Genomic DNA, 23,254 nt, shown 5'->3' with positions numbered 1-23,254 from the left:
TGTTTCTGTACTGTAAAAAAGAGAATCTATTGAACTGTTACAAACTAATGGGAAAAAACCTGAAACAAAATTTTCCCTTTAACAAATTATACTCTCAGTACACTTTTAGTTTGCATTAACTAAATCATTATACAGCAGAAATTCTAAATGTACCTAATGTCACGAAGTCCAGCAGAGTAAGATGCTGTATTCACATCCTTATTAACAAATAAGACAATTCTGGCATAACATAAGTATGAAGACTGAATTAATGATTCACTTTTCACAATATAAATTTAGCTCATAACTTTTATTAAGAATTTGTTGCACCAAATACATCAACTATTACAATGTTCCTGCACTGTAAGAAATGCAGTTAAAATATATCACTTTAATTGACATTCTTGGTCCATGACACCTATTGTGAAAAATCAGTCTACTGCACGGAGTATTCTCATTATTTTTTTCCATATTACAAATCACTCAAGAGAAAATACTGAAGTATGAATACACTGAACATCACATTAGTGAACCAAGTATCAACAACAATACACATGATCTTTGTGATTAAAAAACCTATGCCAAACTCAAGAGAAAATACAAATCAGCAATACAATGTCATGAGCATTGTTTTTTTGAGTATTTTGTTACTGGACTTTAATCACATAAGGAAAAACAGTACTGAGAAGTTTTTTTTTTTTTTTTTTTTTTTTTTTTTTTTTTTTTTTTTTTTTTTTTTTTTTTTTTTTTGGCAGACTATTGCACAATATAATAGCAAAGGGTAGGGCAAACACCTAATGTAAAACTTCAGTGAAATGTTCCTTGACAAGCATTTTGAGCATGGTGATTCAGGTTCTGGAACTGTAGTACCAATTTGGAATAAAATTACATCACAGGTTGTAAATTCATTTTTGTTTTAAGTACTGGGATTGGTTGCAGCCAAAAGTCATCATCCCATTGCTACATTATGCTCAGCCATCCACATGCAGTTTCAGTTCTGGAACTAGCTTTATTTTAAGACTAGGCTGTTCACTCTTTAATGAATCTTAAAGAAACTCTTTATTCACCCCCTCCTCCAGTTCTTTAATATTTACACTGGGTGGCTAAACAAGGATCATGGAGCTTCCTGATACCTCAAATCAATCCCCCTTTTTTAATTCATATTGTTTTCTTGTGATCCACAGCTGCCATTCTACACCCATGGAGAAAGTAGTACACGAATTTCCACAAAAACCATCTTGTTTTTGCAGAAATTCTCCAAAGGTGGAGATTGGCAGCCATGGACTATAAGAGAACTATCTGAATGAAAGAAGAGAAATCTGGTAAGGCACCTCAGTGGTCCTGTTTTATCTGTCCAATGTATATGTAAAAGAAGAATTGGAAGGTGTGAACTTACAGTTTCTTGAAGACCCATTAGAGACTGAAAAATCTTGTCTTCATATAAAGGAAGATCCAGGACTGAAACTGCATGTTGATGGCTCTGAGTATAGAATAACCACTGGATATTAGTCTTGGGGGCCAAAACGGATCCTGCTGTTTTTTATAAAAAAGTTGTAGCTTGTGCCAATCATTTTAATCTCATTCATTGAAATAAATTAACATCAGAGTTTTTTAAAAAATTTGCCTGTATTTCTTGTTAAAACCTGTCATCAATAACGTTTTGGTATTTTGCCAATATAATGTATAAAGAAATTCACTAGGCATTTTTTATATTTCGTAAAACAAATATTTCTTTTGACAAGGCAAGAACAGAAAGGCAAGAAAGAAAATTACAATGAAACACGCATGGGAATAGGAGGCCAAGTTAGAATGCAAATCAGACAGGTTACTAGAAGGCAAATTTTGAGTAACTATTAAGAATCTGGTAACTTTAGAAGAGTCATAGCAATCTTTCAAAATTTTATAACTGGAAAAAAAAAAAAAAAAAAAAAAAAGCTAAGCAGCTTCACACATGAGCAGGTTGACAAGTCACTGAAGTTCCACAGCTAGTTATGCCAAACAGAAGATAAACACCTTACAAAATCTTTACACAAAAGATGTCCATGTATTCTAGTCTGTTCTCATGCTTTTTTTACTAGTTACCTTGCTCATTTCTAGGTTAATATAGAAGTCAAACCCCCATATTTCCTGTATTGGTATCAGCACAGATCAATTTTCCCTAAAAATGTGGATGGCAGTGGACTTGAGTAAAACGAAGTATTATTGATCAACTGATAGTCAGTCAGCAATAACAGTACTGAAATTTAGACAACCAAATTTAATGTTTGAGGAATGATGCATTTTCTTTTGCAGACAATTTTCAACATTATACAAACAACTTCAAAATACCATGTGCAAAATGACTAACCATCTAAAATTTGTACTGTGTTTCATAAAAATCTTCAGTGCAGTAGGGATGAGAAAACTACACTATACTACAGAACTATTAACCAAAGTATGCCATCTAACTTATGCAAGAAGTGCTACCAGAAGCAATGATAAAAAGTAATGAAAATATGGATTCTAACAAATAACTGAGCACCAAGGAATTACTTATTAAAGGACAGATCCAATATGAGTACATTTGCTTTATAGATTATATGTATCATTTTAAACCAGAAACACACACAGCCAACATGGCATGTCACATGACTATTTTCAATGTCAACAAAGAAACTTCTGAAACACACACATAGCTTCATCATATTTACTTTTTTTTTACAAAAAAAACAAAAACAAAAAAGGCACAAAATAATTACTTCTGAACAGAAATAATATTCAATGTCAAATATCAGAACAGTATCTTCACACGTACTAATAGCTAAAATACTTTACGGTAACAGACTTCATGTTTTCACATTGATGTGGGAGACAGGAAATTCATCTCTCGCAATTCAGATGGTTTTGCACGGAAAAACATTTCCTTCTTGACAAGACCTGGTGAGCTCTCACCATCAGATGAGCTCTGGTCTTCATCTCTAGAACCTTCCGTAGATGTTCGAACAAGTGATGATGATGATTTATTCCTGCGTACATCACTTTGTTTTCCATCATCTAATGATGATTTCTGAGATGCTGTCTCCTGAATATTTGTTTGATGTGCAGCAATATCTCTCTGTCCCAAAACTCCGGATAAAATCCAGCTTCCAGGGTACTGGGTAGGGACTCCAAATACACCTGTGAAGTACCTGTTCTGTGGTTCCCCCTGTAAAACAACATTTATGTTACTCAGGACTGCTCCTAATTTACTGCTTTCTATTTACATTGCTTCCATTTCAAATTCTGCTTCATGAAGGGTACATTAGTGTAATTTTACCCCCATTATCTAAGGACAATTGCACCACACTCATCACAATATGAATGGATGAGTGTATCTCATGCCTCAATTCTGTGGACAAATCTGCGAATACTTTACAAAAAATTTATTTAGTGGATGCTTCTGGGAAAATTATTTTACAATATGTGACATTGAATTACTTGTTACAGTATTTTGCAGACTTCATTCTAAAATTTTCAATTAAAAAGTATAAAATCTAGCATTAATAGTTACACAATTTAATGATAGAATATCTTAAACAAATGCAACATTTAACTATTATAAAAGTAACAAATCTGCAGTACCTACACTAATATTCCTATATTAGGGTCACTGTCATGATGGTTTCAGAAATTTACCACCCCTTGTTTGAAAGCGAGGTGAAGAGACCAAATCGAAAGAACCAATTAATTATTAAAGAATTGCATTTCATACTAATCCATCATTGGAACAATTAAGCACAATTGAGGCTATACACAGTAACTCATTGCCAACATACAAGTGTTTAGTCACCAAATCCAACAGTTGACAATAACTTTGGTGGTACTGATGACATTCCAACTATATTGCACCAGCACCCTCACCATTAACTGTAAGAACTCCTATAATTACATATTTAAGGAAACTGACTGACAAATTAGTGTTGCCAGTTCACATAGATGAATCAAAACTTGAATGCTGGAAATAAAATCACTGAACATCATATATCTGAAAGAGTAGTGACTAAGTTCTGAAAAATTCACATTTAAAAAGAGGCCATTACACACACTGGTAATAGTTATGTAGTGCCTCATGCATCATAGTTTACGTGCAATACACGTACTAATATGTATCTAAACATTATTATTTTTTATTGCATAACAACTTTTCTGAATTTCACTGGTAGTTTTGATTTTTACACTAACATGTGCATCAAATATACATGTTTGGCTATGTTACAGATCGCCCTTATCACAGCCTTTATTTTGCACTTATTTGTTGGCTTCAACTAACAGCCATACTGTCACTGTTCAACCCAACCTACATCTTGAGATACACTACAGATGACTCCCACAACCAAAGTTTTCAGGCAGGGAATGAGGGAGCAGGAGGAAATGAGCAGCAAATGCACTAGCACACAATTTCTACAATGTGACTGTAGCAAATGGTCAATTCTTTACTCATCAAGTATATCAAATGTATCTGAAGTATATCTCAACTGGTATCTATGCAATACCACTGTTAAGAGAATTATTCCAAGAGCTGCCTGACAGGATTTTAAGAAACTAAAAGTTTAATATACCTGATTGACTAGTCTTTTTCCCAAATTTAAATACTTGTTCTCACTAATATAACTACGCTTTGCATTATCTCTTCCTGAGCTCTATGCTGACAGCCACTTTATTTTGGAGTTGAAAATAACAAGCTAGATGCAATATATCTTTAAACTGTCACAAACCAACATTAAATCGTAGAAGTGAATACAATTTCAATGAAAAACTAGACCAACAATGAAACAGCTGTGTATTCAGAAAATAGCCCACTATCGCAAAAGTTGCAAGTCCCTTGAGCTGAAATGTCAACAGCACTGAATATCAGATAATCACCAGGACCTACACAATGTCTGGGAAATAAAAACCTCAGCAGCTTCCTGAACTTCTGCAAGAAAAATTCCTTTTCATGGTTCATTATATGATCCTCCCGAATTAGAGTCCAATGTGCTAACCACTGCACCACCTCTTTCAGTGTTCCCAGTGAGGTGCTCAAATGGTAGTTGCCATTTGTGGACACTATCTTGAACCAAGCACATGCAATGCAACTTCTGACAAGTGCAAGCTGCAAGGGTGGCTGTCTGATCCAAAATGGATGGACTTGCACAGTTATGTTGCTGCAGTTGCCATGTGTCATCCACAGATTGTGGTCTCATTACAGGGAGACATGGTGGACGGTCACCACCACATTATAATCCCATGTGAAGACCAATGTCTAGCTATCTCTGCAGTGGGGCAGCATGTCCAATCAGACAAATGAGCAAGTTATAAGAAAGAACGTCATGATCCTGACATCAAGTGCCCCCAGACACATCTTGCAGCTCACCTTCAGTTTTGCCATTCACATGTCAACTGGCAACTTTGCCATTGACAAAAGTGTTATTCACAAAAGAGTCCAAATATCCTTGGATGTAAGGTGATGGCTGTGTTCATATGTGATGACTGGTAAATGGTAAATGTTGTCCAGAAACCAACAGATTTCCAAGTTTCTGTGATGATGTAGGGTAGCTTCAGTGTTTACAGTCCTTACAGATCTTTTCATTGTCCACTGTCGCCTTACCATCAAGCAGTACATCGAAAAGAGCATGTTGAACAATATGACAGCTCCCGCACATGATCATGGCCCTGAATTCCTTCTAATGTCAGGCCTATGTAGCACGAATCAGCGAAGATGTCTTACGAAGCCACAACACTGAAGTAATGGGATGGTTGGCAGGAAGTCCCGATAAACCCCATCGTACATATGTGGGTCATTTAGAGAAATGTGTTCATGGTCATCCTGTTCCACCACAGACTCTGCAAGAACTGTTTTAGGCAGCTCCAACTGCAGAATGGGTATGGATACCACCGCATGACCTCTTGTAGACTCATACAGAGTATCCCATGTAGGTATCACACAGTGATTAACTGCTCAGTGAAGGCACACAAAAATGTGGGAATTTAAGGAGATAGGACCTGGATAAACTGACTAAACCAGAGGTTGTACAGAGTTTCAGGGTGAGCATAAGGGAACAATTGACGGGAATGGGGGGAAAAATACAGTAGAAGAAGAATGGGTAGCTTTGAGGGATGAAATAGTGAAGGCAGAAGAGGATCAAATAGGTAATAAGGCGAGGGCTAATAGAAACCCTTGGGTAACAAAGCAATAATGAATTTAATTGATAAAAGAAGAAAATATAAAAATGCAATAAATGAAGCAGGCAAAAAGGAATACAAACGCCTCAAAAATGATGTCTATAGGCAGTGCAAAATGGCTAAGCAGGGATGGCTAGAGGACAAATGTAAGGATGTAGAGGCTTATCTTACTAGGGGTAAGATACCGTATTTACTCGAATCTAAGCCGCACCTGAAAAATGAGACTCAAAATCAAGGGAGAAAAATTTTCCCGAATCTAAGCCGCGCCTAAAATTTGAGACTCGAAATTCAATGGGAGAGAAGTTTTAGGCCGCATCTCCAAATCGAAACAAAGTTGGTCCATTGTAATATGAGAATTTTACAAAGTTGGTCCATTGTAATACGAGACAATTTTGGTCGAATGAATGACGATACAGTTACAGTAGTTTAGTTTGAGTCGTAACCTTAGCAGTTAAACTTTACCAGGTAGCCATTGCTATGCGTCAGGCACTCCGTCCGTATTTATACGGGTACCCTTCCTTTTTCACGTGCTTCGTCTGGTTTGAATTGATTGCTTATTTTTCTTTGATCTGATAAGCGCCGTTTTCTTTGTTACAGGTGTTTATGTACTCCAACTGTAAGCTGAAAATGCATTACTGTACTGTGTCATGCATTGTTTGTCACATTCTGATTGTGCGTGTTTACCGCTTGTCGCCGCTCGTGGCATGGCTTGCTTTTGTGCACACTACTGCGGCTTTAAAAAAAACAAAAAAGGGAATCGTCTCGTTAGCGAAACAATGGCAAGAGACTGCTATTTGCTGTTACTTACACGGCTGCTTTCTTTGATAATGATCAACAAGAACCAAATAATACACTGTGTATGATAGAAGATGTTCTGAACGAGAGTTTAGCGAAAATTTTTCTCTGTTTGAAAATCTTTGCAGGCGCCTCTTTAGTACATTACATTCTGCACAGAAATTAGAGTCATCTTAGATTTAAAAATCTAGTCAATTGCTGTGCTTCATTTATGACTATCACTATTACGCATAAGAATAATACGATAACAACATGACATGATATGTATATTCTTCCGCATTTGCTGTTGTCTCACTCTAGTTTTGTAGTTTATTAGGCAGACACGATTTAAATGAGATGGCAGCAAACACGAAACAATACATGGCAAAATGTTTATACTCTTATCATTCTTATGGTGAAGAGAATACTGCATGTGATTCACAATACATAGAAGTTCCTATTTATTTATTTTATTTTATTTCAGAACGTAGAGTTGGCCATATTGACAAACATCGCGAACAGTCTTGCCAGTCGGATTTTCGTAGTACATTGAAATGCTGCTGCATTCGAAGATGAACAATACGGAATTTCTATTTACTTCGTTGGATAATGTATGAAAATGCAGTGGTCGAAACTAGGGGTGGAAAACAAAAGCTCGTCTTCCACTTTTTTTAATTTATTTACTGACGCAGAGGATTTGGTGCCAGTATTTATCTTTGTGCCTACAAAGCCTGCCTGTGTAGTGCTACATATATTCGACGGCAGAAGTTAGTTGTAGCAGCACCCACCAACATTTTTCAGAACTTCCGCTTGCTTTGCACTCTAAGCCGCAGGTGGTTTTTTGGATTACAAAAACCAGAAAAAAGTGCGGCTTATATTCGAGTAAATACGGTAGATACTGCCTACAGGAAAATTAAAGAGACCTTTGGAGAAAAGAGAACCACTTCTATGAATATCAAGAGCTCAGATGTAAGTAAAGAAGGGAAAGCAGAAAGGTGGAAGGAGTATATAGAGGGTCTATACAAGGGTGATGTACTTGAGGACAATATTATGGAAATGGAAGAGGAGGTAGATGAAGATGAAATGGGAGATATGATACTGCGTGAAGAGTCTGACAGAGCACTGAAAGACCCGAGTCGAAACAAAGCTCCAGGAGTAGACAACATTCCATTAGAACTACTGACAGCCTTGGGAGATCCAGTCCTGACAAAACTTTACCACCTGGTGAGCAAGATGTATGAGACAGGCAAAATACCCTCAGACTTCAAGAAGAATACTATTCCAATCCCAAAGAAAGCAGGTGTTGACAGATGTGAAAATTGCTGAACTATCAGTTTAATAAGTCACAGCTGCAAAATACTAACGTGAATTCTTTAAGACGAATGGAAAAACTGATAGAAGCCGACCTCGGGGAAGATCAGTTTGGATTCCGTAGAAACGTTGGAACATGTGAGGCAATACTGATCTTACGACTTATCTTAGAAGAAAGATTAAGGAAAGGCAAACCAACGTTTCTAGCATTTGTACACTTAGAGAAAGCTTTTGACAATGTTGATTGGAATACTCTCTTTCAAATTCTGAAGGTGGCAGGGGTAAAACACTGGGAGCAAAAGGCTATTTACAATTTGTACAGAAAGCAGATGGCAGTTTTAAGAGTCGAGGGGCATGAAAGCAAAGCAGTGGTTGGGAAGGGAGTGAGACAGGGTTGTAGCCTATCCCTCATGTTATTCCCTCTGTATATAGAGCAAGCAATAAAAGGAAACAAAAGAAAAGTTCAGAGTAGGAATTAAAATCCATGGAGAAGAAATAAAAACTTTGAGGTTCGCCGATGACATTGTAATTCTGTCAGACACAGCAAAGGACTTGGAAGAGCAGTTGAATGGAATGGATAGTGTCTTGAAAGGAGGGTATAAGATGAACATTAACAAAAACAAAACGAGAATAATGGAATGTAGTCTAAGTCGGGTGATGCTGAGGGAATTAGATTAGGAAATGAGACACTTAAAATAGTAAAGGAGTTTTGCTATTTGGGGAGCAAAATAACTGATGATGGTCGAAGTACAGAGGATATAAAATGTAGACTGGCAATGGCAAGGAAAGCGTTTCTGAAGAAGAGGAATTTGTTAACATCGAGTATAGATTTATATGTCAGGAAGTCGTTTCCGAAAGTATTTGTACGGAGTGTAGCCATGTATGGAAGTGAAACATGGACGATTAATAGTTTAGAAAAGAAGAGAATAGAAGCTTTCGAAATGTGGTGCTACAGAAGAATACTGAAGATTAGATGGGTAGGTCACATAACTAATGAGGAGGTATTGAATAGAATTGGGGAGAAAAGGAGTTTGTGGCACAACTTGACTAGAAGAAGGGATCGGTTGGTAGGACATGTTATGAGGCATCAAGGGATCACCAATTGAGTACTGGAGGGCAGCGTGGAGGGTAAAAATCTTAGAGGGAGACCACGAGATGAATACACTAAGCAGATTCAAAAGGATGTAGGCTGCAGTACGTACTGGGAGATGAAGAAGCTTGCACAGGATAGAGTAGCATGGAGAGCTGCATCAAACCAGTCTCAGGACTGAAGACAACAACAGAAGGCACACATTACTGAAGCTATCCAAGTCCAATAAAAAGCACCTAGAATGACTAGGAGAATGATTTTTCTACTCTGTTACACATTTCAGTTCTTTTTATTTAAACAATCAAGGACATAATGTTATGTTTTGTTTTCCACTTAATTTGTGGAACACAGAACTATAATTTTGTAACATACCCACTCCTCAATTATTGCTCAATAAAGTATGGCGGACACCTGAACTCCTGTTTCCTTAATTGTTTCAAGCAGTGTACACTGATGAGCCAGAACATTACGACCATCTACCTGATAGCTGGTATGGCCATCTTTGGCATAAGTAACAGTGGCAAAGCGTCGTGCCATGAAAGCAAAGAGGCCTCGGTAGGTCACTGGAGGGAGCTGACACCACATTTGCACACCCAAGTCACCAAATTCCCGTAAATTCCAGGAATGGAGGGCAATTAGCTCTCACACTGATGTGTTCAATCAGGTTCAGATTTGGCGAGGGCCAGCAAAACAAATGGAACTCATCACTGTGATCCTCGAACCACTCAAAACACACACTTGCCTCTGTAACATGGCACTGCTGTCAGCTAACAGAATCGTTGTGAAGCTATGTATGTGGCCTGCAACTGTGTGTGATACTCCTTGGTTGTCATGGTGCCCTGCACGAACTTCGCTGGACCCATGGATGCCTACATGAATGTTCTGCAGAGCATCAAGGAACCACCACCACCACCACCACCACCACCACCACCACCACCACCACCACCACCACCTTTTCTCTGTTCTGCAGTACAGATATTAAGGACTTTTTCTCCTGGAAGAAGATGGATTCGTGCCCTCCCATCGGCATGAAGCAGTTATCTGGATTCATCAGACCACGCAATGCTCTGCCACTGCACTGAAGTCCACTACCAATGGTCATGCGCCCATTTCAGTTTTATTTACCGATGATGGGGTGTTAACATTGACATACACATGGATCATTGACTGCAGAGCCCCATCATTAGGAGTTTTCAGAGCACTGAGCTCAGACACACTTTTACTCTGCCAGCATTAATGTTTGATGTTACGTCTGCCACAGTTCACCACCCATCTGCCCACCCTATGACGTCCAACATCTGTAAAAGAGGTGGCCGCCCAACCCCACGAAGTCTGGATTTGGTTTCAACATACGTTGAAGACACCACATCACTTTTCGAACACCCAACAAGTCATGCAGTTTCCAAAATCCTCATGCCAAGCCTCTGGGCCATCACAATCTGCCCTGTCAAACTCAGATTGTGCACCTTTCCCATTCTACACATGTACAGCACACTCAATGATACTACATTCAGTATACATGTGTGACTAGCAGTCATTCGTCACCCCTCGCCAGGTGACTGCTATCACCTGGACACGGGTTTATATCGATAGTAGGTTAGTGATCATAATGCTCTGGCCGATCAGTGTCATTTCAACACATACAAAAAGTTACACCTAATTTCCTCACAACAAAAATATCTTTTGTTCTTTCTTGTGTTACAACACTATAGTTTTTCCCTTTCAAAACATTACATGTTTACAAATTGTTTTTCCAAATAAAGTTGTTCTTTCCACATTTTTCAATGCACACACAACTACGTTATCAACTGTGCTAACGTTTTGTGCATTTTTCCACTGTGTGACAAGTGATCTTTGAGGCTGCACACATCTATATATTAGCATGTAGCTTTTCTTCTGAGGCAGCTGCAGATGAATCAATGAAGCAAACAAAGTTGAATATACCGTATTTACTCAAATTTAAGCCGCACTTGAATCTAAGCCGCACCTGAAAAATGAGACTCTAAATTAAGGAAAAAAAAAAATTCCGGAATCTAAGCCGCACCTGAAATTTGAGACTCAAAATTCAAGGGGAGAGAAGTTTTAGGCCGCACCTCCAAAGCGAAACAAAGTTGGTCCATTGTAATATGAGACAATTTAGGTCGAATGAATGACGATACAGCTCCAGTAGTTTGGTTCGAGCCGTAAGCTTAGCAGTTAAGCTTTACCAGGTAACCATTGCTATGCGTCAGGCGCTCCGTCCGTATTTATACGGGTACCCTTCGTTTTTCACGTGCTTCGTCTGGTTAGAATTGATTGCTTATTTTTCTTTGATCTGTTAAGTGCTGTCCTCTTTGTTATAGGTGTTTACGTCACGAGCTGAAAATGCATTACTGTACTGTGTCATGCATTGTTTGTCACATTCTGATAATGTTTACGACCTGTCGCCGCTCGTGGCGTGGTTTGCTTTTATGCGTGCTACCGCCGCTCTCACTCACACACACACACACACACACACACAAACAAACAAAGAGAGAGAGACAGGAATTGTCTCAGTAGCAAAACAATGGCCAGAGACTGCTATTTGTTGTTATTTACACTGCTGCTTTCTTTGTTAACGATCAACAAGTACCAAGTAATAAACTGCATATGATAGAGTATGTTCTGAACGAGTTTAGCGAAAATTTTTCTCCGTTTGAAAATCTTTGCAGACGCCTCTTTAGTACATTACTTTCTGCACAGAAATTAGAGTCATCTTAGATTCTAAAATCTAGTCAATTGCTGTGCTTCATTTCTGACTGTATCCCTATTAGGCATAAGAATAATACGAATATAAACATGATATGATATGTGTATACTTCCGCACTTGCTGTTGTCTCCCTCTAGTTTCGTAGTTTTTAGCCAGACAGGATTTAAATGAGATAGAATCAAACATGAAAGAATACATGGCAAAATGTTTATGTTCGTATTATTCTTATGGTGAAGACAATACTGCATGTGATTCACAAAAGTTCCCATTAGCAACCATCTCTTCTCACAGGTAGGAAAAAATTCAGAACGTAGAATTGGCCATACTGACAAACATCGCAAACAGTCTTGCCAGTCGGACTTTCATAGAACACTGAAAAGCTGCTACATTCGAAGATGAACAATACGGAATTTGTATTTACTTTGTTGGATAATGTATGAAAATGCAGTGGTCGAAATTCAGGGCGGAGAAAAAAAGCCTCGTCTTCCACCTTTTTTTTAAATTTATTTACTGACGCAGACGTTTTGGCGCCAGTATTTATCTTTGTGCCTGCAAAGCATGCCTGTGTAGCGCTACATATATTCGACGGCAGAAGTTAGTTGTGGCGGCACCTACTAACATATTTCAGAACTTCCGCTTACTTTGCACTCGATTCTAAGCTGCAGGCTGTTTTTTGGATTACAAAAACTGGAAAAAAAAGTGCGGCTTAGATTTGAGTAAATACGGTAGCTTAAGTGATGTGTCTGGGGTCCGTTCATAAAAACTACACACGACTTCCTTGTGTGCAAGCGATTCACTACAAATGTTTACTCACAAACAAAGCAATCTGCTTTGCCAAGAAGTATTTGTGATATAAATGCATCTACTAACATTCTAAGATGGAGTGGAGTATGAAGATGAACTAAATACTTACTGACTGCTCGGAATGTTATCTGAAGTTGAATGGTGCCACTACACTGACTACTTAGATTTCACTTTGCTGTAGGATATCCCACATTGCACCAATCATACAAATGTGAAAACTAATCACCTGCATCTTACAGACAGCATCGAAAAACATTTGTCTACTTTACTTTCTTCATTATTTGCATTGGTTGATCGGCATTTTTGGTACCCACCTTGCTCACAATTTACAACCTTTTTCCTTCGTGACAACCATGTACACAGTGGTGTTTCCAACACGAGGAAAGTCAGGTAGAGAACCGGTTGTCAATCAGATGGTAGGTTTTTGTTTGTTTGTGCACAATTTCACCTGTCTTGACATTCAAATCTTCACCTTGCAAATCTATACAGCCACGCAAAACCCTCACACTTACTAACCTTTTCTTCATTTATTACTGCAAGTCCATAATCTAGGCACAACTGATGAATTGAGTAATTTTACATCCTTTTATACATGAAAGACTTATTACAGCATGCACTTTGCAAATGGCTGGAGCAACAATTTTTGAAACCCATGTCTGCTTTCATCTATTGTCTAACAGCTATAGATTCAAAACAATCATTTCTGTGCCACTAAAAATCATTGGGAGACACTGCAGTAATTTTACTTCATTATGAAATGTCAACATTTAAATTTAAGCAGTCAGATCTTACTCTTTGAATGAGCCTCAGGCCATTGCCAACTTTGATTGTGCTCGTCTGTCCCAAGTGAGGCAGTGAAGGAAGGTTGAATAAAGAAACATCTGGACAAAGATGTTCATCTCAGTTAGGCACACGAAAAGCCCGCCATGGCCTTTAAGAATGCATCCAGTGAAGTGACAGGGATGATTAACGAAAATCTAAATCAGCATAACCAGACAGGGATTTGAATCCCCTTCTAAAATAAGGAGGCCAATTTGTGAAACAATGCGCTATCAATCTTTGTGTGAAACACTGGTTGCACCAAAATCATCTAATTAATATTAAATCCATGGTATTTTAATTAAAACAACTGCATTTTCCATAAAGTGTAAAACACACATTTTTGTCAGATTTTTTACATATATAATGAACTTCTGAAAATGTGCAAAATTGCTACGATGTTTTTTTTTTTTTTGTAATGGCCTTTATGTAAATAGTGACACAACTGGATGGAGATTGTAGCACTGCATCAATGTGTTCAAACAGTCAAACAGGTGTGAAAGTTTGAGACAAAAGTATACAGAACAATAGACCAGTCAGTCACACTTTTTAACTAATGTCAATGGTAGTGGTTACTTAATAATACTGCTGCCTCTGCCAAACAAAACCAAATGAGGAGCAAATGCTATACACAATACCATAATGGATATTGAACTAACAATAAGGAATCAAATCAGAAGTACAAAGCTAATACTGGATGAGCCTGGTGTACCAACCAAATTTGTCAAGTTTTTCAAAGCAGAGTCCTTGGATAAACAGTTCTCGGTTTAGCTGCTGCGCCAAATATGGATAAAATCCCAAGCTTTCTAAGATTGCCTCTGCCATCATTGTCAAGCAGCTAAATCTTACTGCCACGAAAGTGGTGACTGGATTACGCCATAGTATCACAGAAATGGCATGTAGCCGAGATCTATGTCGGCATGTAGCCGAGGTCTATGTCCACAGAACTACAAGACTGTCTTCCTCTGTGCTGTTTCTTTATCAACTGCACAATTCCACACATCCAGTTCAGTTCAGAAGAGATTTATGCTGAACACCCCAGTATACAGAGTCGGGACTATTTCAAACAAGGACCACCTCGGCTCCTAGATTAACCATCTGACAATGGTGTTTATGGGGAATGGTTATTCTGTCTGTGATATTAGGACAATGCCACTGAGGAAATCACAAATCGACACTATTCAACCAAGCCAGGAGGACCAACCTATGGCGCGGCTTCCATTCTGTGGTGCAACAACTAGCAAAATCCACGAAAATGGAAGAAACATTGTTATCTATTAAAGGTAATTTCAGCCCAAGATTAAAGAGATTTCTTGCGAGTGTGGTAAAAGTTACTTGGGCCGGTCTATACGGAGTGTTGCCAATCCCTGTGTTAAGCACCCACGTCACCCTGAATACAGTAATTTCAAAAAATTAGCAATGGTATACCACAGCCTGTTAAACCTAAGATTTAGTTTAAATTAACCAGCATTGTGGCTCACACTTCAAACTATTGGGATCTGTGATTAGACAAACCATGGAAATCAGACTATGACAAACAGCTCAATACAGATACCAGTACACAGTTAGCAATTCATGGAAGTGTGTATTTGATAATAGAAGAGCACATCCCTTAGTTTACTGCCTGATGCAAGTGATGGCTTACAAGTGACTACAGATGGTGTGTGCAAATGTTATCTATGGACAGGTAGCAACATCTCAATAAGCACCATTTCCATGATATTGTGCGGTCACTCAACCATATACCATATTTTGGGCATAGAAATGGGAGCCTCACCAGTTCCATGAAAGAGTTACTCCCTGATGATAACAATGAAGGCAATTATGCGATTTTATGCATCAACTAAACCGAAAACTTTCTGTTCACTATCAGACATTGCCATCATTGACAATACTACAACTACATAAACTGTGGCAAACACTGTCCAGAACAAGAAGCATTACATTGAAAAAGTATAATTTAAATAATTTTGTATGCCTGTAGATATATGTAATCAGTGCTGGTTCAGACAAATTAACATCATACCATGGCGAACTACACAATGAGCTAGAAAAAAACAGAACATCCCATCTCCAGTCTATAGAAAGGCTGCTTCACATAACCACCCCCTCCCTTTTTTCCGAACTTTAACGGTGCACTAAGGTACTGTAGAACAATGGGATTTCAGTGCGTACCAGGACTGCAGACATATACCCACATAAAATTACACGATTTCAATTTTTCAATGTGATAATTACAAGTTTATAGCTAGCACTCTTAAGAGATGTTTATAAGTTACTGATATACACACAAAATCATAACTTGTCCATTGAAATGTTGCCCAAAAGCTATTCAAGGTACACTTACTACAATATGCCCCCAAAAAAATTTGATCATGTCCTTCCCGAGCCCTACAGCCTTTACATGTTATTACCTTTTTCACAATTCCACAATTAATCACGCAGTGTGAGCTATGTTTATGACTGCCACTATTGACTTACAATTTAACAGCATGTATACGGACATGACCATTAGAAATGAGAAAGTGAAATGTTTCACAACTATAGTAACAAAGCAATGTTATCACTAAAATTGTACCTGTTTCTTTCTCTGCAGTTTAGGGGATACACTTGGCGAGCCAAGCGGGCTTGTTGGGAGAGATTTGCTGTTGCGCCTGTGACGTTCTTTTGGCGGCATGGCTTGTTCAGCTCCTCGCAATGTCAACCTGTTACCCGCAATCATTTGCTGTGCAACTTGCACTACTGATTTGCCACATGCAGCAGCTTCTCCCACATATCCATCATCTGTTCCCTGTGATTTGTTGACTCTTGACTGCATCTGCGTTGCACCTCCTACTAATGAAGTATTTTCTGTAAATTAACACATTGAACTAATATACTGCAAGCAACTATTTGGCATTGTTCAGAAGGGGAGGGGGGGGGGAGGGGGGAGAGAGAGAGAGAGAGAGAGAGAGAGAGAGAGAGAGAGAGAAGAAAAACATTATGCCTGAACTTTTGTTACAGTAAAAAGCTACTTTGAACACAAACTTTTAAATCAATGTGCTTAAGAGGGTTTTGACCATTTTCTGGAAACTGTCTAATTATATCATTTTATACTCCTAACATGCTTTTTTTTCATTTTGAATTTCAGTACTCTTATATAAAAATGGAAATGAAATTAAAATAATTTGAATGCCCTCTAAAACACTCCATTCACATCGTGTGATGCCTCTGAAGTCACTGGCTAGCTTGCTGCTGCTGCTACTGTCATAATGCTAATTCACAGCAATGTCTTGTTTTGGAATTTTGTTTCTGAAAATGGGTTACAAATCGTGTGTAGTACTTGACTGTACAAATACATCTGTAAAAACTCCTGAAAAGTTGTTTTTGCGTGTTCTAGAGAATGAGACGACGCATAATATGTGGTTGCACTGTAACGGCAAATGCACGAAGTCCCTAACTTACATCCGAGGTATGATCTCCCACTGTTATAATGAAGGATTGTGTCACTCAACGAAATCTAGCTCTTTGTAAAAATTGTCTTTCTCCTAACTACATCTCAATTATTTGGTAGTTCATTTCTTAGAGTGGTAAGCCATCTAATTTTGTATAACGATACCCATAGATCGCTGGTTGGCTCGAATCCAACTCTAAAGAAAATTTTAACTTATTTGTGAAACGAGTCTACACTCCTCTCACATATTAAAACCAAATCACACTACTACAATTAGTTCTTGTCACCATTATTGTAGTATTTCGTGTAAGAGTTTTAAAATATATGACCCTTCCAGGACTGAAAATGTGACCTCTTTCTCTGAACTTTACTGTGCTATCCATTGCACATGGAACACCTGCTGAACGAGGCATCTCTGCTCTGTCCTCTACGCAGAAAATCAGTACCAAGTGTTGCCAAAAATAATTCTATTATGCTTTGGGTCAGTTTATGATTGGTAGTCGACAATCTAGTTATAATGTACAAACACATTTGCATTTCCTTAGTTTTGAGCAGGTTTAATGATGTTTTGCAAGAAGCAGGGAAAAGGATGTCCATCGTTGCACACATCGCCACTCTAAATGGGAGCAGTATAAACTGGTCAACTTTCGCAATGCTTCCACTATCAGTGTTCAAAAAATTCCTTTCTATTGTTCCTTAAAAGTTTTAATTGCATTTTCCATCACTAAATCACTATACTGTTTGCAGTAAAAGTACGTAAAACCCCAACTTCGGCTAATGCTCCTACAACACAACTAAAGCTTCATCTTACTCCTAGTCTGACGTCACCAGAGCATCAACAAACAACAGCGTTTTCAATCACATTACCAGATCTCGGTAATCAAGCTTTAATTACATTAAAATAACACACATCTTGCGAGAATATTTATCACAAATGCTATTTAAATGTTACAATCAACAGAATAATAACAATCCGAACTATATTTTTAACACAGGAAAATAGCCTATTCTTGCAACATTATAAAGGTAGTAACTGAGTTTCCATGACCACACAAACTTCATTCATTATAAACCTCCACCTGCCACAGTATGAGAACCAATTTCATTCAGAAAAAGATTATGAAAGCAAAAGTGCTTTAAACAAATCTGGTTATTACATGTATATGTGAACTAAATCACAGTGCTTCTGTTTAAGAGACTGAATGCTTGCTTACAACTAAAATGTGCTAATTCGTGGCATTGTGGATGGACCATGATATTTTGTAGAATGGTGGTATTGTTCAGCAGGACTAACGACTACTAGTTTCCATAAATGAACATCCTACCCACATATTCCTGAAGACCCAGAATGGTCTAAATACTTTAGTCCCACTACTGACATACCATCAATCAGAGGCAGTGCAACCTGAGAAAGCAGCCATGATGTACCACCTCGGATGCTGTTTCGACACTGCATTATTTGTGTTTGTGAGCAGCAAATAGCTGTCTGTCCAAATGAATGGTCTTTGCAAACTGGCTATACCACAGCAGACCATCCAGTGGCAGAAACTGCTGAGCAGATGATCCTATTTCAACAGCTAGGTTACAACCCTCACCCTCTGGATCCTTTCCTAAAACACCAGTTTTTCTGGACAATGCTAATGGGAGTTGTTCTTGCAATACACCCTTTATCATCACAATCACCCGCAACTACCTCCACTTGCCTCCTCCTGCCCCACGCCCATGCCCACCCTGCTCTAGGACCCCAACTGCACTCATCTTGCACCCATATCATCTTCCCTGAAGCCTCCTGTTTCTTTGACTTGAGTCCCCTTCCAGTACACTCCTCCACATCCACATTATCGTCTCACCCATAACACAAACTGACTTATGCCGGTCCCTATATCGCACAGTTATTCCATGAGCAAAGGTCAAAAAATGATTGTCTGAAAACTAGCAAGTTTTGAGTTGTTTATGTGCCTATCAACAATTCAAAATTTCTATATGGGGAGTTATTAACTTTGCTCTTAAATTATTTACATTCTGCCAGGACTTCCTGTTACCAACTTCAAATCAAAAAGTTATTTAATCCAAATATAAATACAAGAAAGAAAATACGAAAGGTGTCCTATGCACTGCAGACAAAGCTAATTTTATAAATTTGCAAAAATTACAGTAAAACACATTGAAAAGATTTTTGTTTTGCAGTTAATAATTTGAATTATACAAAACTAACTTATTTAATTCACAGTGTCCTTTTTGTTTGTATCAGATGGTGGTGGTGGTGGTTAGTGTTTAACGTCCCATCGACAACGAGGTCATTAGAGACGGGGCGCAAGCTCGGGTGAGGTAAGGATTGGGAAGGAAAGCGGCCGTGCCCTTTCAAAGGAACGATCCCGGCATTTGCCTTAAACGATTTAGGGAAATCACGGAAAACCTAAATCAGGATGGCCGGAGACGGGATTGAACCGTCGTCCTCCCGAATGCGAGTCCAGTGTGCTAACCACTGCGCCACCTCGCTCGGTTTTGTATCAGAATTCACAAGATTTTATAATTGGTAAAACACACACACACACACACACACACACACACACACACACACACAGAGAGAGAGAGAGAGAGAGAGAGAGAGAGAGAGAGAGAGAGAGAGAGAGAAGAGAGAAGATTCTATACGGCAATTATAAAAAGAATCAGCCAGCAGAAATTGATGGATTTAAGAAAACTCAAAAAAAAAATATTTTAAAGCCCATACCTTTTCCATTTGCTTCAGGAATGAATTCTTTGCAAGGCTGTGTGTGTTTTGAGAAATCTCTCTGTTTCAAAGGCTTCTCTTCCAAAACTTCACTGATTGGACGATAACTGTCATTCTCTGGTTGAGCTACAGGCTTTGATTTTGGATAACGTATGTAAAAGAATGTGTCATCGTGTGTAGGTGGTGAAAAAGTTTCCTCTATGTCGTACCTATAATCAACCGACAAAACGAAACATTTAAATGTGAGTAATTTTATACATTTGATTCTGTGAGTAGTTTAATGTGCATTCAGCAAAATTCAAATACGGAAATGAGAAAGACTTGACAAGCTACAGTGTTATAGGCAGGGATCCTCACCTGGATTCCCAACCTAGTCTGGCACATTACCTTAATAAATGTAAATACCACAAACTTAAACATTTCTTTACATCAATTAAATTAAAGAGTACTGGAAACATGAGACACACATCTGATAAGGCAAATTACAGCAGATTAATAACACTAAGTGAAATTGATTGAAAACACATCATGCTAGTAAAGAGTTAATTACAAAAGTTGAAACACATTATGAATACAACAGTTGCACAAAGTGTGTTTTACATATTTGAATGAAAAATCTCACCTATCACCAATCTTTGATTTCATCCACTGTGGAATAGAAATGCCAGAAGAAATAGAGCGTTCCGAATCTGTAGAACCCATGGTGGTCAGTTATTTGTTGTAGTCCTTATGAACATGTACAGATGTATGAAGTAGACTTGATCAAATGGATATGCACTTCAGCTGTGTGCCAAACTAGGAGTATGCTTCCAACATTCTGTTAATCTGAGAAACATAATTTGGTTAACAAAAGCGATTTCACAAAGCTGCAGAAGCAAATCAGTTTGTATTAAGCACTTCAAGGCAAAGCAATATTTTGTGCTAAAGGAATCATATGAACAAACATTAAACTACTGTGGTTAAAACAGCACTCATAGGAAAGCTATAGGATTTTTTATGTCCTTAGTAAACATAATCCAATATAAATTTAACAGACATCTACTTAGTCAGCAAATTACATGTCTTCACAGGGGTCAACCAATAATTAAAACAAGATCTTAAATGAATCATCCAGGCCCAACCTTCAAAACACAGAAGGCTGGGGAAAACAGCCATGCACAAACTGTTTGTCATCAGCCAATGCAACTAGCACCCATAAATTTTGTTTCAGTAACAGTAAACCATTACAGTTCTCAATTAATTACATGTTAAACATTACATTATCACTCATATAAATGACAAACGCAGTCTAATAGGACTAACCAAAAAGAATTATTTTGCACACTTAATGTTATTAGGCTCAGCATTTTCAAATACACTTCAAAACTTCGGTATATAGATAATCTCCACTGGTATCAAAGGCTAGAAAAGCCAATTTGGGATAAGATTCCTCACATCAAATATAGGACTATAGAGACGAAGCATACACTTAAAGATGCAAATTCGTTTCACGTATTCGATATTTTTCACTGCTGCACTTGTTCTCAGCCCAACTGCTGAACAAGTATGAATGTCTTAATTTATGGAGACATGACAGGTAAGGAGTGGCTAACCCTATCAATATCAACACAGTGTTCATAACTTACTGCAAAAGGGGGCAGAGTGTACTTCATGACCACGAAAAATGTATTATTCACTTTTATTCTGAACATACCTTTAAGGAGAGATGTTTGTGCGTACATTTAATAAAACTGAAAACATGAACATTACATTAATTGCGAAACGTCAGAACCTACAGTAGAACTAACAAATTTTTGCGTTAAGTTCAACCGAAAAACTTTAAAACAGTTGTGGAATCAAAGAATTCATGAAAAACATTTTTCAAAAATTTACAATATGAAGTGCACGACTACATTACAATATTATCATAAGGTGGCCGTTAAGTACTCTATTGTTGATACTGCTGGGATTAAAATATGAACAAACAGGCAAAATGTTCGAGACGAATATTATTGCCGAATCTGAAATTAAATCTTTCATCACACACATTACAGAGAATTAAAAGTGTGCAGTCATGTATTTCTCTCATTGCAGAAGATGAATTTTTTCAAGTACTTCCACGTGAGTTACGCGCAAATCGCCTGTACCCTGACTAACATATATGTCAACATAAAAGTGTGAAGTAGTTATCAAACACGACGGGTCTCAAAATTTTTAACACGTATGACATCCACTCATATTTCCGATTTTATCTTCCTAACATTTTAAAAGCATAGGGCATGTTCCAGGCCAGTTAATTTCAATCATTTGACGATATCTGGTCTGAATCCAACAATTGTCAAACCAAGTTCTTGTTTGTCAGACTGTTCTCCTTGTTAATAAACAGCAAAGTATACAAAAAAATTACATCAGAGCAACATCTGAACTCCATGTCAAGGGTACATAACTAAATTTCTCACTGTCATTGCGTGTCAATGCTCCCTAACACTTATTAAACACAAATAGTTTATTACTTTTGTATGAAAATACAGTATGCGCCATAATGTCTCCCAAGCACTGACCTTGAAGTTTACTTAGATTAGCGACGCAACTTTGCTTACATAATTGGTACAGAGTTCAATCTACATCACGCCTTCCGTATGACAAAAGTATAACGTTGAAATCTTACTTTGCTACGTTTATCCGTCACAGCATTGTAAGTGGCACGACCCATCTTCTTTCCCAAGTTCTACTGGACTACTGCATCACTGCATCGTTTCTGCATGTCCCACGTATGGAAGTCTTGGCAACGCAGCGCATAAAGGCAGTTGAATGCAGTAATACACAATCTTGTAATGTAAATGTAGTGACCTGGGGCTGGGGGAACAATGAAGTATTGCTATCGTTAAATTGAGTTCTGGCCACACTTAAAATTGAATTTAGATTATTCCTTCAATCTATATTTCAAAATATTGAGGTGATACATGCGCCGCAAGAAATCGTTGGCAACACTTGTTCCAGAAAGTTTCAATACTTTTTCATAGACTTATCGCGTCTGTTAGTATGGACTATTTGCTGTGTGAAAGAATTTGCTGATATGTTCGTTAAACAAATATTTCGCGGAGTGAGGGAGGCAAGAACAAATAGCGTTAAAGAGAACCGCTCAGAGCTGTTCATCAAACAAATGCACACGATGGAGCATTACTTCCCTATCCACTCTCATTGCCGTATATTCTTTTTTATTTCAGCCGCAGCCGAACAAATATTGTTAGTGGAGAACATTACAGATATATAACTAATATTCTCAAATAACCGGTAAAGAATGTTACCCGCAACAGATTATTCCAACAGTGTAAATTAACATACAGAATGATGCAAACTTGGGGTATGTAAAATGGGCAAATCGTATTTCGGCTTATTGGCAGTTTGATAAATTGCGTTTTCGTT

The 23,254-nt window shown here is 37.9% G+C and overlaps 1 protein-coding gene across 4 annotated transcripts; it reads right to left on the bottom strand.

The window, feature by feature from the left end:
* Positions 1-270: 270 nt before the first annotated feature.
* Positions 271-22,653, bottom strand: LOC126166032 (uncharacterized). Of its 4 annotated transcripts, none has more exons than XM_049920369.1 (5): positions 22,497-22,653; positions 20,472-20,674; positions 19,850-20,058; positions 16,264-16,535; positions 271-3,163 (listed from the first exon to the last, which is right to left on the bottom strand). In XM_049920369.1, exons 2-5 carry the CDS (start codon positions 20,549-20,551, stop codon positions 2,813-2,815), a joined length of 912 nt encoding a protein of 303 aa, XP_049776326.1. In that variant the 5' UTR covers positions 20,552-20,674; positions 22,497-22,653; the 3' UTR covers positions 271-2,812. The 4 variants fall into 4 exon arrangements, with proteins under 4 accessions (XP_049776326.1, XP_049776329.1, XP_049776327.1 ...); XM_049920372.1 differs by having other exon boundaries at positions 16,264-16,520; XM_049920370.1 differs by lacking the exon at positions 22,497-22,653 and adding an exon at positions 22,342-22,445.
* Positions 22,654-23,254: the final 601 nt, after the last annotated feature.

Source organism: Schistocerca cancellata, chromosome 1, assembly GCF_023864275.1.
Source record: "Schistocerca cancellata isolate TAMUIC-IGC-003103 chromosome 1, iqSchCanc2.1, whole genome shotgun sequence".
NCBI lineage: Eukaryota > Metazoa > Arthropoda > Insecta > Orthoptera > Acrididae > Schistocerca > Schistocerca cancellata.
The sequence above is the reverse complement of the archived record's forward strand: the minus strand, read 5'-3'. Positions and strand labels throughout refer to the sequence as shown.

Coding starts and splice junctions, on each gene's coding strand:
- LOC126166032 (XM_049920369.1), bottom strand. CDS start 20,551: ATGGGTTCTACAGATTCGGAACGCTCTATTTCTTCTGGCATTTCTATT. Junction 20,059..20,471: donor AAATCAAAGATTGGTGATAG/GTGAGATTTTTC, acceptor GGTTGATTATAG/GTACGACATAGAGGAAACTT. Junction 16,536..19,849: donor TCCTGAAGCAAATGGAAAAG/GTATGGGCTTTA, acceptor GTTAATTTACAG/AAAATACTTCATTAGTAGGA.